Source organism: Protopterus annectens, chromosome 13.part0, assembly GCF_019279795.1.
Source record: "Protopterus annectens isolate FY-2018-M chromosome 13.part0, PAN1.0, whole genome shotgun sequence".
Classification (NCBI taxonomy): Eukaryota; Metazoa; Chordata; order Ceratodontiformes; family Protopteridae; genus Protopterus; species Protopterus annectens.
The window spans coordinates 213221404-213233724 of record NC_056747.1 but is presented as its reverse complement, the minus strand read 5'-3'; the positions used below and the strand labels follow the sequence as shown (position 1 = coordinate 213233724).

General features: G+C 41.7%; 1 protein-coding gene across 4 annotated transcripts in view; it reads left to right on the top strand.

The window, feature by feature from the left end:
- The window catches only part of LOC122787161 (tyrosine-protein kinase ZAP-70), a 730437-nt gene that overhangs the window by 486365 nt on the left and 231751 nt on the right, over positions 1-12321 (top strand). For all 4 annotated transcript variants that reach the window (XM_044053737.1, XM_044053738.1, XM_044053739.1 and 1 more), the window contains one exon: positions 11384-11524. In XM_044053737.1, the coding sequence (XP_043909672.1) occupies positions 11384-11524 (141 nt within the window). The remainder of the gene's footprint in view (positions 1-11383; positions 11525-12321) is intronic.

The following is a 12321-nucleotide window of genomic DNA, read 5'->3' as shown; positions in this document are numbered from 1 at the left end:
TTTGTGTCAATATTACAATTGCCTCATGTACACAGACAACCCTCTCCTCCTTCCACCAAACACTAATACATGTGAGAGATGCAATTATACAGCCAAACTGGGGGCTAAGCTGTCTCAACCCAAGATTGAACCAGGCAGTCAAGAGGAGAAGGGAATTACTTGTACCACACCACCAGTCTCACATAGACCTTTGAAACCAGCACTGGCAAAAAACACACATAAATACATGAAAACATACTCAGAGGCTCTAAATAAAAATCTGCAAAAGCAACAGAGACCTCCAAAGTAGACATCCAAGCAACCTCCACCCCCAACACAAACCATGAAAAACATACTTCACAAAACCAGTGTGCCACACAATCACAGCACTTAAGGCAAAATAAGATACCCAACAAACTAGTAATAGGTGACTCTATAGTCAGGCACACTGACGCCCCACTCACAAGGCTGAACAAGGAGAAGGTTACTGTTAGCTGCCTGTCAGGTGCCAGGATTCGCCACGTAACACAAGCACTCAGGTCACTCCAGAACAAGTACAAATATGACTCTGTCATTGTCCATGTTGGTGTGAATGACCTAAGCTGTACCTCCCTGGACTACATGAAAAGAGACACGGAGGAGCTCTCTGATCACATAGCCCAGGCCAGTATGACCCTGATCCTGAGTAGCATCTTGCCCTCTGTCAGCCTGGGATGACATGCTGGACAAGCCACGCTGCTTTGCTAGAGATGGCTTGCACCTGTCACCCTTAAACTTTCGAATACTGGCCAAGGCTGTTGCAACCCCTATAGTGCTTTTCTTAGGCAAGGCTCAAAGGACAACCCCACCACCGTAAATAGCACAACTAACAAAAAACTGAGGGTAATGCTACTCAATGCCAGAAGTCTAAGCCTCAAAATGCATGCACTCGAGGCACTCCTCAGTATGGAGAAAATTGATATATGTGCAGTAACAGAAACCTGGTTTAAGGCTCCAGAGAGCACCCTAGCACTACCAGGCTACAACTCATACCATACATTTCGGCCACAAAACCTGGACCGAAATACAAAAGGTGGGGAAGTATATATATTCATCAAGGATACCTACACCTCCAGGTTAGTGGCACAGCAAGATGCTTCAGAGATCATCCACGTGCAACTAACAATGGGCAAAACTGCTTTTCAAATTATAGCTTGCTATAGATCACCCATCATGTCCCAGGACCCCCACGCCACATTCCTGGAAACACTGGGAAACATAAAGGTCCTACCAAACACCCTGCTATTGGGTGATTTCAATTACCCAAACATTAACTGGGAGAACTACTCAAGTACAAACTCCCTTGCTCAACATTTCCTAGAATTTATAAACTGAAACACCCTGGATCAACTGGTAAACACCCCCACCAGAGGTGACAACATATTGAACCTGGTCATCACCAACATGGGCAACCGGTGTTCAACACCGGAGGTCAACCCATCGCTGGTTAAATCTGACCATAAACTAATCACTCTGGATATCCACATTCCACCAACACTCCCAGTCAAAGAAACCACCATTAAAACTTTTCAAAAGAAAACTTCACGTTACTTAAGACCAAGGTGGGAAGTTTCAAAGCCCCAATGCTAAAGAATAATGCTGTCCAAGCTGCAAAATCCTTTACTAATGCACTCTACAGGCACCTACAAGAATGCATGGATCATGCTATCTCAAACAAAACCAAGACTCACTCCTCCAAAAAAAGGAAACCAGTCTGGTGGACCACTGCCATAAACAAGCTATACAATAGGAGGAGGAAACTAGTACAGAAAAGAGTAAAATCCCAAGAAGGGAAGATATCCCTGATCAGTATCAGCAAGAAACTACATTGCCTCATAAAATCATCCAAGGCTAGCTTCGAAAGAAAAATTTCCATGGACTCCAAAGATAACCACAAGGCATTCTTTAGCTATGTCAAGAATCTAAGCGGCAATTCTCAGATTTTCTCAGAGTTAGTGCAGAATGGCACAAAATACACTGAACTGACCGATATAGACAACATCCTGGCAGACAGGCTCAGTGCAAACGTCACCCCCCTCTCACCCCCAAAAGGGCCTATAACTATACCAGAAGAATGTAGTGCCCCTGAAATCACAGACACTCAGGTTAAAACAGCCCTCTCCAAAGCCAAAAACACAGCATCAATGGGACTGGACGGTGTCCCAGGCTGCATCCTCATGATATAGCAATTAAAGTGGATTTATATCAGCCATGGTGACTGGCTCAGCCTGCTTTTCTTTATATCTGCATCCTACATGAGCTCAAAGATGAACTAACCCCTCACCTAAACACACTATTTAAACTCAGCCTCTCCACAGGCTACATGCCCACAGAGTAGCGCATAGCAACAGTTATTCCACTCCACAAAGATGGAGCCACAGCGGACCCCGGGAGCTATCACCCTATAGGTGTGACTAACTTGGTCTGCAAAGCTATGGAGTGCATCATCATGGATCTCATTAACAGAGACATTGGAAACCTCCAAACACTGGACCCTACCCAGTTCGGCTTTGTTAAGGGCAGATCATGCCTCCTAAACCTGGTGGACTTCTTTGACACAGTTACCAAGGCTATAGATTAGGGAAAGGTGGTCCACGCAGCTTACCTAGACCTTGCAAAGGCCTTTGACACCATTCCCCACTCAGGTATTATAGGCAAGCTCACCAGCCTGAACATAACCCCCTACATCATGAGATGGATTGCGAACTGGCACAAGGAAAGAACCCACATGGTAGGAGTTGTGGGAGCTAGGTCTGACTCTAAATCGGTTACAAGTGGTGCTTCCCAGGGCTCAGTCCTAGGACCCCTCCTGTTCGGCATATACGTCTAAGAGGTACAGGCAAGCACAGGAGGACTATGGCTGACCAAGTACACAAATGACTGCAAACTAGGGGCTATAATTGACTCTCTAGCTGACACAGACATCCTCCAAAAGGGTCTCACTGAGACAGATACCTGGTGTCAAAACCATGGCCTCAAGCTAAATGCCAAAAAGTGCATAGGCATCCCCTTTGGAAAAAACAAAGTACCTACAAACTACCACATAGGTGGTAGCCCCCTAAATACGGAAGATGTAATAAGGGATCTGGGGACCCAAGTAGATAGTAACCTCTCCTTTTATAATCACATTGCCAGAGTGGTTAGAAAATCCTTCTATGTGGCCCACCTAATCACAAAAGGGTTTGCATCCAGATCGAAAGAGGTCATTGGGCCCCTCTACACATCACTCATCAGACCCATCATAGAGTACAATGCCCCATTTGGGATGTACCTTACAAGACACCTGCAACAACTGGAAAGACCACAGAAGTACTTCACCAAGAGGATCACTGGCCTCAAGCAGATGCCCTATGCAGCTCGACTGAAGAAACTCCAGCTGTACTCTGTTGCATACTGCCTACTCAGAGGTGATCTCTGCCTGACATACAAGGCCATATCCAACCTAGAATTGATGGACCTGTTCCACCTAAAGAAAACCATATCCCTTCGAACCACACACTCCAGGGATCTAAACTTCACCACAACAATAAATAGGACGTGCTAGAGGGATAGATTCCTGTCCCAGAGACTTCCCATGCTCTGGATCAAGATTCCAATCTACATTAGGTAGAGCTCCTCCCTAACTGTCTTCAAGAGAAACCTTGACGAGTGGATGGGAAACAGAAATTTTACTCCAGGGATCACTTCAATGTCTCTGCTGGACAGAGGCTCAGGGAACTAATCTAAGGGGGCGGCGAAAGCCGACACATTCCGGCTAGGCTTATAAATGTCTTCGGGCAGATAGTCTAGTACCTACCTATGAACCTAAGATTTGTGGCATACATGATAGGAGCTACACATGGAACTGTGCCAACACAAGCAGAACAGCATGTACTGGTAACCACTGCCTAAACTTGTGCTCACATTGCTGTGCTTTATAGACATCTATGTTAACAGAAGTTGTACAGACAACAACTGACTTACTGCCACCCTGCAGACTAACAGATAGGAGAGAGACACTGTGAGGGCCATAGCTAAACTGTGTCACCCAAAGTAGAATCAAGGGGCATGTGTAGTATGCCACTCTTTGGACACAAAAGTATGTGTAGCATTAACCAACTTAGCTACAGGGAGTTTCCAGGAATCTACAGGCCATTATTCATAATCTGTCCATGTACAACCAAGACAGTAAACATAATTTACATATGCAGCACAAATTTAAACTTGCTTGTTCTACAGACACTTCAGATGGCCACTTGCTTGGTAGGTACAGACACATACAACATAGACAAGACTTTGCTGTTTGTTGTGTGTTGCACCCATCAGACTGTGCAGGAAATGTCTAATCATACAAACGACAGAGAAACCTAAAACATAGTTGAACAGATACTCAGACCACTAAAAGAATAGCTCCGATTTTTAGGTATGTCATAGGTTCATAGGAAGTTACTGACCATCTGGTCAAGGAGAACATTAATGAGGCTAACTCAGATTACCAATCATAGAAAAACATTGTCTGGTTAAGCAACTTACTCAACATAACACAGTGGGCAAATGAAGGCTGAAGGAATCAGATCCCCATGCCACAGGAGCTTGCTTGTTAACTCATAACTTTGATCCCTCACCCCAACAGCCAGACAAAAGTACAACCCTGAGAGAATGAACCCCCTCCCCCAGTGCAGTGGAACCATACAAATAATTTCTTGAACAAACTGAAACATGGAAGCAGTCACAGAATCAAACTCTATGCCGGTGGCCCTCACACACAGCTTGTTAGTCCTAGACATCATCATTAGAGGAAGAGATAAATATAATATAGGCCAGAGATATGCAGCAGGACATTTATAGTGTGTGCCATGCTCCCCAAACAAGGAATTACATTATCAAAGGGAGCAGCTGTTGAACATCATGGCAGAGTCTGCCAAAAAAGCCACAGCAGCAGCAGCAAAAGGGCAGAGTGAAGAGTCAGACGAGGAATCTGTAGCAGCAGCAGACCCATAAGCAGTGCTGAGGTAGGACCAATATACTGCTCTACTGGTAAAGAGGTGGCATCTGCTCCACAATGAGCTGTGATACCAATATCACTAAATAAAATGATGTACCCAGTATCACTCTTCAGCTATGCAGGACAGTACATGGACTGGCCATGCTGTGCCTTGGAGATATCCACAAGAGTTAAGAGTGGGCAGGACACAGACACCATCACTTGTATAGGTTTGGAAGCAAACTGTCAGGTGAGTGCAACACTGTAATGGAGGATAGGGTCACAGGAGTTAATAGGTTCATAGGCTCATAGATTAGTACTAGGCTAATTGCCCTTGTGGACCATTTTAAGCCTAGCCAGTTACCCCATGTGAGAATCAAACCCTGTACTATGTGTCTCAAGGTAAAAACCTTAACCATTATGCCAACCTCCCACCCATAAACATGGTAGATGCATACTCTGGGATGACATCTTCCAACTGTATGACTGGACTGTTGTGGCATGATCACTGAGTATGTTAATTGTGCTGCCTTGCAGTATTAGGCCTGGAACTGGTCAATGCCAGGGAAAGATAGAATTATTAGTCCAGGTCATTTCACTCTGCTCAAGCATTCTCCGTGTTGTGCCTGAAGACAGATGCTGCCCATGTCCAGTAGGATAGCTATGACCCATGAGAAGACGTCATGCACCCACAGGAATCACTGATGCCAGCTCATAAATTGTCTTAATATTCGGACTTTGAATGACCTATGCCTGACTGCCTCACATCTGGACCTGCTGATAGCCATGGACTACCAGATGGCAGTGGCATTGTATTGCATTGGTACATCTCTGGAGACATTTGCCTCCAGCAAACATGGTGGTATTGCTTCCTCCTTGTACCTATACCTCAGATCAGTGTTCTGTAGGTTCAAAACATAATGCATGCCTAAGAGCTGACTCATCATCTCTGCAATGATATTTGTAGCAGCTACCTGTGTCTGCCTCGCTCATATTAAGCAAAATCCTGCAGTCATGATGGCAGTGCTGCCCCCCCCTCCCACTCCATTCTACATCTCTCCCTTGTGGTGGGCATTCCTGCCTAAGAAACATTGCTTACATCAAATACTATGTGGGCTGGTGATGTAGGTGGAGCCCATATGGGAATATAAAGTAGAAGATGTCGGTCATGCTCTGGTGAGGCTATGTGCTCAGTCAGTACCTGTACGAGCTTCTGCAGTAATGAAGGTTTGTCACTTCTCTCCTGCAGCTTTGAATACAGTGTTTTTGTGTCATCAGACTTTGCCACTTGCATGTTGTTATCAAAGTCGGTCACAGGTGCCCTGATGACATATGTCCTAAGTGGTCCCATTGTGTTGGACCCTTCACTGTTGAAACCAATGAATGAATAAAAACTCATTGCACAAAATGTCAGTTCAAATGCATATGCTTCCATATTCCTCTGTGACATTCAGAATGATACACATGGAAATGATGGTATATAATATAATAGAAATACCTTGTACAGGATACTGAATTTGCAGACCAAAGATGCATGGAAGGAGAGATACACAGATAACATTATTTTGTCTTTATGCATGCAGTGACGTGTGGCATAATTTAGTATACTACATAGTAATTATGCAGTATTTCCTCTCCTAATTCATGGATGGATGGTGGCAGGCCTGCTTCTATATTTGTGCCACCCTCACTTATGACTTGATTGATTTCCCTGACCAGCGAGCCTCATCAAAGTATCCTCAACATCTCTGGGATACATCTGTTTTTGTAGACCACTTGTTATGGTGAACCTGTCTGCTGAGGTGTCCCATGCTTTTCCTTTGTATTGAGTGTCACATTACTAACCCTCCATCACTACCTATTGTAGAGACCTGCTATGGCTACCTTCGACATTCACCTGCTGCACAATTTCCTGCTAATTCTGCTGCTGGTGTTTCTCTTGTGACATAGAGGGATAAAGCCTGACTAAAGTCTAGCCAAATAAGGCCTACTTAGTTACTTGGGTGACTGATGGAGTGGCAGGGAGAGATTTGTGTTCCCATCTGGGTGTGTGTGTGGGGGGGTATTTCATGGGTGCATTAGTCAATTCTGGTGGAGGCTGGAGATGCCAAACTAAATTATAGCCCCAAAAGGGGAAGAGGGTATGGATTATGGCTGTTCTGCTGTGGGGGCAGTGCAAGTAACCTCTTGTCCTGACTGCACACCTGCCCTGAACTCACCCCCCCAAGCTGAAGGTGACAGCAAATTCGCTGGATTCTGTTAGGCTCCTCGACCAGCCCTGGCTTAAAAATCTGGTTGGCAGGGCAGTTACCATGAAGTTGGTAGACCTGGTGATGAATTGGGGGCACAAGGGTAGAAGGCGTTTATCGTCTTACTGCTTATTTGTGGCATCTTTGCCCTGAAGGCACAAGTTACATGTATAAAATGCCCACAATTCACAATTGCAGTTTTGTCTGTATCATATGTATGTGAAAATGTCTTCCTATTGTCTCATCCTGTAGGTTACACATAGGAAGTGAGAGAAGTTAGGACACTTTATCTCAAATAGAGTGATGTCTTAACACAAACAGGTGCTGCTGAAGCTTGGAGAGCGTTGCAAGGCTGTGAAAATAAACCTGAATAATGTCCTAGTTAGTTGAACTTGAGTCATACAGAAGTACAAAGTGACCAAAATACACACCAAATATCGGAAAACAAAAAGTAAAGCAACAAAAGTATAGATTGACTTATTTTTTAAACTTAGCGGAAGCTTAGTAGTGTACTTCTAGGTAGCCTGAATCTGGTAGAAGTTGTTATGATAAGGCTCTGCTCATTTAATAAAGGAAGAAAAATAGATGTGTTTATACATTTGGAAGCAGAATTTGTAATGGACCAGTCAGTGATTAAGTCATTTTCACTAAGCAGATTTTTTTTTTTTTTTAGCTCATAAATCACTTTGTAAAATGAATTAGTAATCGGTATTGTACATATTGAAATATGTACACAATCTCCAGCAAGATGTAATGCTTGTATATTTTTAGTTGTTTGAAACTGGCAACTAAGTTTTATATATGCCTTACTTTCTCTAATCTCCTTGTCCTTCTATTAAATATAATTAAAAGTATTTAAAATTATACTCAATTCCATTTTCACTGAAGGCCAAATTCCATTTCTACAGTTCTGTTTCTATAAAAAACAAAAATCCTTACATTCCTGTATCTATACAATACAGATTGCCTTTCATGCTTAATTCTTCCATCTGTAACATTTCTTCTGTTTCCATTGCACCCACTTTTGCAAGTTATAACCATTTGTTTTGCTGACAGCATATAGCCATTGTTCTTATGCTACTCTAGTGTGACCAGGTCAAGTCCATTTAATGTCCCTCACCTATTTATCCTGCTGGATACATATTTATTTATTTTATTTATTATTTATTTAAATTTGTTGACCGGGAGTGTCCAACTGGATATAGGTCCATTTTCAGTGGAGGCCCGGGGAGAAAAGCTCCACAGTAAAATAAACAGACAATAGTTACATTAGATTACATAGCGATTAACAATTTAACATAGCAATTACTTAGAACATATTTACAGATGAAGAACATAGTACATCAGTAGACAACTAGAATCTTTATCTGTGAAGTACATAACAGACATTAACAAATGTTACAATGAGAAGTTCCTGCTGTATAATAAGTACTAGGCTTATGAGCATCTAAACTTGCTATAATCAAGGTAGTTAGTGGAGTGGAAAGAAAGGTAGTGGTTGGATGGGGTGGGTGATATTAGAGTGGGAGTTGCAAGGGCATAGCCAGCATGTTTTTAGGTGCGCTTTTAGTAAAGTTTTAAAGTGGGTGCATGATGGTACGGCGGTAATTGTGGGTGGAAGGGAGTTCCATAATTTGGCTATGGCACAAGAGAATAATGCTTCACCAGCAGAGTTATTGGCTTTAGTGATCTGCAAGTGATTTTTGTTGCTGGATCTTAGTGGTCTGGTGGTGCGATAGGGTTGGAGTAGATTCTGGAGAGATGGGACATTTAGTGGATGGTTTACTAGTTTGTAGGTGAGTGAAAGTTGATACCACTGAAGGAGGTGAGGGAGTTCAAGCCAGCCCAGTTCAACAAGTGAGAGACAGTGGTGACTACGGTAGGATGCCCCTGTGGTGAATTTGGCGATTTTGTTGTAGCAGGTCTATAGCTTGTTTAGATCGCATTGCCTTAGGTTGGTATATATTGGAGAGGCATAAAGTAGGACACTTATTTTTTTAAACATAGTGAAAGCTTAGCAGTGCACTTCTAGGAAGCCTGAATCTGGTAGAGGTTGGTATGATAAGGCTCTGTTCATTTAATAAAGGAAGAAAAATAGATGTGTTTATACATTTGGAAGCAGAATTTGTAATGGACCAGTCAGTGATTAAGTCATTTTCACTAAGCAGATTTTTTTTTCTTTTAGCTCATAAATTACTTTGTAAAATGAATTAGTAATTGGTATTGTACATGTTGAAATATATACACAATATCCAGCAAGATGTAATGCTTGTATATTTTTAGTTGTTTGAAACTGGCAACTAAGTTTTATATATGCCTTACTTTCTCTAATCTCCTTGTCCTTCTATTAAATATAATTAAAAGTATTTTAAAATTATACTCAATTCCATTTTCACTGAAGGCCAAAATCCATTTCTACAGTTCTGTTTCTATAAAAAACAAAACTCCTTACATTCCTGTATCTATACAATACAGATTGCCTTTCATGCTTAATTCTTCCATCTGTAACATTTCTTCTGCATTCCAATGCACCCACTTTTGCAAGTTATAACCATTTGTTTTGCTGACAGCATATAGCCATTGTTCTTACGCTACTTTAGTGTGACCAGATCAAGTCCATTTAATGTCCCTCACCTATTTATCCTGCTGGATACATATATATATATATATATAATGCTGGTCATTATCCTCTCTACCCTATTCAGTATGTCAGTTACCTTCATTTTGAAGGTCTTTGACAAATGCAAATAGCACTCCAGGGAAGACCAAACTAGTATCATGTGTAACAAGATAGCCATGTGACAAGTATAGAGGCTACAGGAGTTAGCATAGCTATGTGACATGTATAGAGGCTACAGGAGTCAGCATAGCCATGTGACAAGTATTGAGGCTACAGGGGTCAGCATAGCCATGTGACAAGTATAGAGGCTACAGGAGTCAGCATAGTCATGTGAGAAATATAGAGGCTACAGGAGTCAGCATAGCCATGTGACAAGTATAGAGGCTACAGGAGTCAGCATAGCCATGTGACAAGTATAGAGGCTACAGGAATCAGTATAGTCATGTGACAAGTATAGAGGCTACAGAAATCAGCATAGTCATGTGAGAAATATAGAGGCTACAGGAGTCAGTATAGCCATGTGACAAGTATAGAGGCTACAGGAGTCAGCATAGTCATGTGAGAAATATAGAGGCTACAGGAGTCAGCATAGCCATGTGACAAGTATAGAGGCTACAGGAATCAGTATAGTCATGTGACAAGTATAGAGGCTACAGGAATCAGCATAGTCATGTGAAAAATATAGAGGCTACAGGAGTCTGCATAGTCATGTGACAAGTATAGAGGCTACAGGAGTCAGTATAGCCATGTGTCATGTGAGAAATATAGAGGCTACAGGAGTCAGCATAGCCATGTGACAAGTATAGAGGCTACAGGAATCAGTATAGTCATGTGACAAGTATAGAGGCTACAGGAATCAGCATAGTCATGTGAGAAATATAGAGGCTACAGGAGTCAGCATAGTCATGTGACAAGTATAGAGGCTACAGGAGTCAGTATAGCCATGTGACAAGTATAGAGGCTACAGGAGTCAGCATAGCCATGTGAGAAATATAGAGGCTACAGGAGTCAGCATAGCCATGTGACAAGTATAGAGGCTACAGGAATCAGTGTAGTCATGTGACAAGTATAGAGGCTACAGAAATCAGCATAGTCATGTGAGAAATATAGGGAGCTAGGAGTGAGTCAGTAGCCATGTGACAAGTATAGAGGCTACAGGAGTCAGCACAGCCATGTGACAAGTATAGAGGCTACAGGAATCAGTATAGTCATGTGACAAGTATAGAGGCTACAGAAATCAGCATAGTCATATGAGAAATATAGAGGCTACAGGAGTCAACATAGTCATGTGACAAGTATAGAGGCTATACGTTGGCACCTTCAAAGAGCTTCAAGGGCCAAAGTGAGTTAAACAAACCAATGCCCTTAGCTGTCTGTACATAGAAAAAGAAAGAATAATGCCATCTTTTCTCACTTATAAGTTTTTGTTTCAGTGTTCATTGTGTAAACTGCAATCTTTATGTCATAGATCATACATAATCAATGTGAAACCTGCATAAGCATCTTGAAACATATTTGTTTTGTTTGTTTTAGGCAAGAACAGCAGGGAAGTGGCCACTAAAGTGGTATGCACCAGAATGTATTAATTTCCGTAAATTTTCAAGCAAGAGTGATGTCTGGAGTTATGGTGTGACCATGTGGGAGGCATTTAGCTATGGACAGAAGCCATACAAGGTAAAAAACTTTTAAGCACTTTTATGGTGTATTTACAAATTATTTGTAGACATGTTGTAAGAGTTAGGTACAGATCTATGCCATAGATTTCTCACACATACACACACATGCACACATGCACACATGCACACACACACACACACACACACACACACACACACACACACACACACACGCATGCATGCATGGCACATATATATTCTGATAAAAAATAATAGCAAGAGACCAAGACAAAAGGCTGTGGTAAAAAGAAGTATCGGGGCTACAGCACAAGATGTTTTGTTATTTACTTTCCACCTACATCATCACAAAATATATCACCACATTACAATTATAATTATCATGTCTTATTTATCACCGCCGTATGAGGATCAGCCAGTTGTACACTGCATTTTAATATTTGCATTTGCAGCAGCTGTCCTTAGCATATTTGATGCGTCACAAAATGTATTCAGATATGGGAAAAACTAGGACACTTTTATAATATATGCATCATGTTATTAGGCATAAAAAGTCTTCAGTGTATCTGACTTATGCAATAGATGCTTTCTAGGTGTACAGAAAAATAACTTTCCATGTATAAAAATGAAAATGAATATCTTTAGAATGAAAACAATATTAGGGTATCATAAGTATAAATGTTGCTCAACATATAAATCTCTATGAAATGATTAAATGTTACACGTATATTTTTAACTGTTTTGCTGATAAGGAATAAAGCCATTTCTGCAAGTTTTTAATAATCTAAAGTGCACAACTTAAAAAAATCATAATGGGAGGATTTTTTATACAGAAGA